Genomic DNA, 4,873 nt, shown 5'->3' with positions numbered 1-4,873 from the left:
CCCTCCAGCTCCGACGAACCAAGGCCCGGCAGCCAGCTTAGGGTCCAGCCCCGCGGCCTCCCCGTCCTGCCCAGTGTCTCCAGGTGCGGGTGGAGAGTGACATGGAGATAATTGGAGACCAAAACCGTAAGTGGTTTGAGAGCGGGACTGGTGATCTGAACGCTGAGCCTGAGTTGGAGTTGGCGGGACTCGGCGGGGGTGGGGGGCAGAGGCGGGGCGGAGGGCGGGGCCAGGGCTCGGAGACTGAGTCTGGGCGAAGCCCCCGCGCCCGCGGAGTCGCTGCTAAATTTACCCAGGCTGACTCAGCCCTTGCCCGGAATGGGGGGTGGGGGGAGTGCGCCGGGGCAGTGGGAAGAGCCAGCGGGGGTGGGGGGCAAGGAAGGGAGAGTCGGACTGGGGGAGACAGGAGTGGGCCGGGAGTTTCCATCAAAGAAAGGAGTCCTCCCCACCGCCCACCGAGCGGGAAGGAGCGGAAGAGCCCTGGGGGAGGAACACTGTGGGGAAAGGGTAGGTGAAAGAAAGAAGATGCCAAGGTTGGACAAAGGGAAGCTTAGATTTATTGAGCGCCTACTATGTGCCAGGCACTGTGCGAGGCGCTTTACAATACATTATCGCATTAAATCCTCACAACAACCCTGCGAGGTAGGTGTTTATATACCCCCATTTGACAGATGAGGAAACTGAGGCTCAGGGAGGTGAAGTGATTTGACCAAGTTCACATGGCTAGTAAAGAGAGAGAGAGGAGGTGTCTGAGATCAGAGAGAGAAAAAGACATCAGCGTGTGGGTCCCCAGCCGTTTGGCGTGGATACGTACAAAGAGGGGCTCGGCGCGCTGCGGAGGTCTGGGTGGCCAGAGGCTGCGCCCGACCTCGCATGCCTGGAGGCGCAAGGCTGCTGACCCCCACGCGGTGACTAGGGATCAACTGATTAACTGCAGTACTCCGGCGGGGGGACTCGCGGACTAGCTACAGGGGTAATCCGCGACCTGCGCGCGCCCCATAGTGGCTACAGCGAGTATCACACCCTACACCTACAGGCTTTCTGGGACCAGCCTCCCTCTTCCGTCCGTAGCCGGTTTCTGGAAGAGGCAGAGATGTAAGGAGTTCTCAGGATTCTTTCAGATAGGTGATACCACCTGGGTGGGAAATCGTGGCAATGATTCAGAGCATCACTAAAAAACATTGGGGAGGAGGAAAGGGGAAGGTCTGAAGAGGTCCCAAGCTGACTCATTGTCTGCCTTCCCTCTCCTTCTTGGCCACCATTCCGCCCTGCCTTGGGCAGCCCTCACCTACATCTGAAACACTGGGACAGGAGCCCTCGCCTATTTACTCAGCTCTTCTGTAAACCCTGGGCAGTCTCTTGAATTGAGAATGAGTGTAGGTGAGAATGAAGCCACCCATAGACCCTCAGACTCTGTTCATCTATTCATAATTCTTTCTTGGCTTGTGAAGGGAAGGATGAGATAAAAGTGTCCCCAAAGGCTCCAAAATGGTAGGGGTGGGCCTTAGAACTCCCTCACTTTACATATTAGGAGAACAGAAGAGGGGAAGTGACTTGCCTAAGGTGCCCCAGTAAGTGAGTGTCAGAGTTGGGACTGGAACCCAAGACTTTGTAACATCAAAGTGAGCCCTCTTCCTGCTTTGCTGGTTGCTCCTGGGCCCCTTCCTCTTCTGCCAAGGGCTTCTCGGTCACCTGTTCACCTCAGTCCAAAGCCTCTCCATCACTTTCAACCCCCTGCCCAGAAGCCTTAACCTGCAATTGCCCTCCCATGACTGTACCACCCTGCCCTCCTGCCTGCTCTTGGCCAGGCTGCTCTGCTCAACCCTACACCCCTGCTGACCTTACTCGAGTGACCTGAAAGGAGCAGGCATTAAAGTATACTGCTCACCCTCACCTCTCCTGATTTAAAAAAAATTACGAATGGACATATGCTCCCTTTTCTTTCATTTGGGTGGCTTCTATTTAGGGTATGGGAACCGGTATAGGTAAAGGGTACAAGGAAGTCTGTGAGGAAGAAAGGGGACCAGTGGGCCCAAGGATGGATGGGTTGGGGAACACGAATACAGCAAAGGGCCTCTTACTGCCGCTCCCTATTTCTCTGTGGGACCCCTTTAGTGTCCCTCTCCCCAAAAAGGACCTCCTCTGTTCGGCTGATGACATCTAGAATCTCTCGGATACTGTCGCTCGGCTGTGCTGTCTTCCCGCCTTCCCCGGACCCGGTCCGCTCATTCCGCCAGGAGGCGCCCGAGGCTTCTGTGTCGCTTCCATCAGAAGAGCTGCTATGAGCGCTGAGCTCCGCAGCCTCGTCAGAGTCCGAGTCTGGGGCGGTGTGGCGGCGGATGCGGGACACTGCTTCCCTCAGGGCCCCGGCGTAGGGCCCCGGGGTCCGCGCCCAGCCTCGGCCCGCGTGCCGGGGGACCCGCGCCACTTCCCCCGAGCCTTCGGCACTATTCTCACCTCCCGAAGTCGCTGGGCCTAAGACTGAGTGCTCTGGGCTACCTGGCTGGGTGGGGGTGCCCTGCAGTTTTACTTCGCCCACTGGGAGTCCCAAGATGCGGGAGGCGCGCTCTTCTAATGAGGAATCCGCGGGCTTCCCGCCCTCAGCTTCGAACCCGCGCCCTCCATATGGCTGGTGTGAAAGGCGACTGCTCAACAGCAGCTTTTGGCAAGGAGAAGAAAAGACCGCGGCCCCCTCGGCCTCCTCCTTGTGGGGCTTGGGTTGGCTGGGGGCATCTCCTGCAGTGCGTGGCACCCCAGTGGGCAAAAGCTGCACGTGCTGGGTTCGAGGGGTCGGAACATACTGGGACCTTATCACCACGCATGTGGCGTCAATGACAAAGACACCTTCACCACGAGCAGGGCCGCGGGAACTGCGGGGCAGGGTGTGGGCGCAGCGGGTCGCCTTCCAGCTCTCCGAGGTTTCGGGTCTGGCCCCCTCTCTGTGACCCAGGGACTCTCTCCATCCCGTGCCTCCAGGAGCCCAGGGTCTGGGGAGGGTCTGGCTTTGTCGGGGAGGCTGCTTTTTAAGGGAGGGAATCCAGGATTTGGGAAGCCAGCTCTGTTCTCTACCTTCTTTCCCTTCCCCGGAGCCCTTGAAATGGGGCCTGGACCTGGGAGCGGGACGCGGGGGGCTGGGAGTCGCAGTAGCAGACCGCGCAGGAGCTGTCGCCTTGCCTGGGCTCCCAGCAGCTTTGGCTTGGGGGTGGCCGTCGCTACCACTGTTCAGGCCAGCAGCAGCCAGCCCCAGGCTTTTCTCCGCGGCTCCTTTTCGGGGCTCCAGCCTTGGCCTGGCTGTTCCGCAGCCTGGGGATCCCCCCAAGAGACCCCGCTCCTGTCGTAGACCCCAAGCCCCTAGGACGTCCCGGTAGATCCGAGGATCCAGCCTTTTCTTTGTGCGCCCTCCCTCTGTCCTGGCCGGCGTCTGAGCAGGGGCTGCTGAGAACGGCGCCGGGGAGGGCTCGGGGCCTCTTTTAGTCCCCAAAGTCCTGTGGGGACCTTCATAAGAAGGTGGAGCCACATAGGGTGGCGGCCGGTCCCAGCGACGTCGTGGGGCCGTCCCGGCAGCGGCTCTCAGCAGTAGGTGAGCCTCGTAGCTGGGGGGCCCCGGCCTGCGACCTCCCCAGGGCCCCGCCCACGCCGCCCTTGGGTCGCTCTGCGGCTGCGCGGATGGACGGGGCGGTCGCCCCGCGGGCCCCAGGCGTTCGGGCCGAGACGGAGCCGGGAGCCCTGCAGGCTGCGCTACCCGAGGGGCGTTCCGAGGCTCCGGGCGGGGCCGACCCGGGGGGCTCCTTCGGGCCCCACCGGCCTTGCGCCTTTTTCGCTCGGTCTCCTTGGCCTCCCGCTCTTGCGATGCTGCTTTCCTTTTCTCTTGCTCCCGGGCTCGGGCCTCGGCTGGGGGCCCTGCCCGCCAGTTCGTCGCCTCCTGCAGCACCCTGGCGGCCCAGGGCCGGCGGGGGGGCGGCTCAGGGGACCCCGGGCGCGGCCCACACCTGGGACAAGGAGCAGGAGCCCAGGTGAGTAGTTTGTGGCGGAAGGGAGCCGAGGTCCGGGGAGCGGGGAGCACTGCAGGCCACTTTGGGCAGCCGTGCGGGGATGTGTGTGGGAGCGCGTGTGCACGTGCATGTACGTTGGGGCTGAAATCTAAGCGGAATTCCTCACCCTCTCTCCATGCACACTTTAACAGCGTCTGCCCCATCTCACCTCCTGCCCTTTCTCACCCCCATTCCAGTGTCTCCCAAACAACGCGGGACATGTCAGGCCCTAGCTGTCGGGAAGGGGGGGGGGGCACGTGGGAAAGAGAATGGGGACCAGCAGCGCTGGCTAGTGCCTGGGGTAAGTCCGGACCCGCCCCACCACTCTCTTCCCCTCACCCCTCCTTCACTCACGTGCGGCTCTGGGGCCCGCGGACCCAGTGGCTGGCCTGGAAGTCCATGGTCTGTCGAGGAGGGTTGCGGCGACTATAATGACAGGAAATAGTCTTCACTTGGATCACCAGCAGCTTGGATTTCTGCACCCAGAGGCAGCTTCCAGACTCCTCATCCTGGAGCTCCCGGGGGCTGTCGGGCCCCTCGGAGAATAGATGACCATCCAGCATCCTGCCCCACCCCACCCCGGCCCCCCACCCTCCCACCCGCCCCGAGAGCCCCCTCCCAGCCCAGGAAGCCGGCGCCCACTGCAGAGCGACGGGCCCAGCGACTGGGGACTATATATACCCGGGCACACGTGTGTGCCTGTCTGTGCGTGTGTGAGCGAGCGCATGTGACATGGCGCGGACGGCTCCGCGCTGCTACCTCCCCCATGTGCACGGCCGCCCCCTGGGGCCCGGGATTGGGAGCCCCTTTCCACTGCTCATGTCCCCCGAACCAGAACGAGT

General features: G+C 62.2%; 1 protein-coding gene across 2 annotated transcripts; it reads right to left on the bottom strand.

Annotated features, from left to right (window-relative positions):
• Positions 1-536: 536 nt before the first annotated feature.
• On the bottom strand, positions 537-4,594 carry DDN (dendrin; the record flags this gene model as incomplete). Of its 2 annotated transcripts, XM_081128913.1 has the most annotated exons (3): positions 537-1,078; positions 2,179-3,989; positions 4,386-4,594. In XM_081128913.1, 3 exons carry the CDS (start codon positions 4,592-4,594, stop codon positions 966-968), a joined length of 2,133 nt encoding a protein of 710 aa, XP_080985039.1. The 2 variants fall into 2 exon arrangements, with proteins under 2 accessions (XP_080985039.1, XP_080985040.1); XM_081128914.1 differs by lacking the exon at positions 537-1,078 and having other exon boundaries at positions 2,078-3,989.
• Between the last annotated feature and the right edge of the window lie 279 nt (positions 4,595-4,873).

Source organism: Miniopterus schreibersii (genome assembly GCF_964146895.1).
Source record: "Miniopterus schreibersii genome assembly, chromosome: 2".
Classification (NCBI taxonomy): domain Eukaryota; kingdom Metazoa; phylum Chordata; class Mammalia; order Chiroptera; family Miniopteridae; genus Miniopterus; species Miniopterus schreibersii.
Note: the sequence above shows the minus strand (reverse complement) of the source record. Positions and strands in the feature narration are given on the sequence as shown.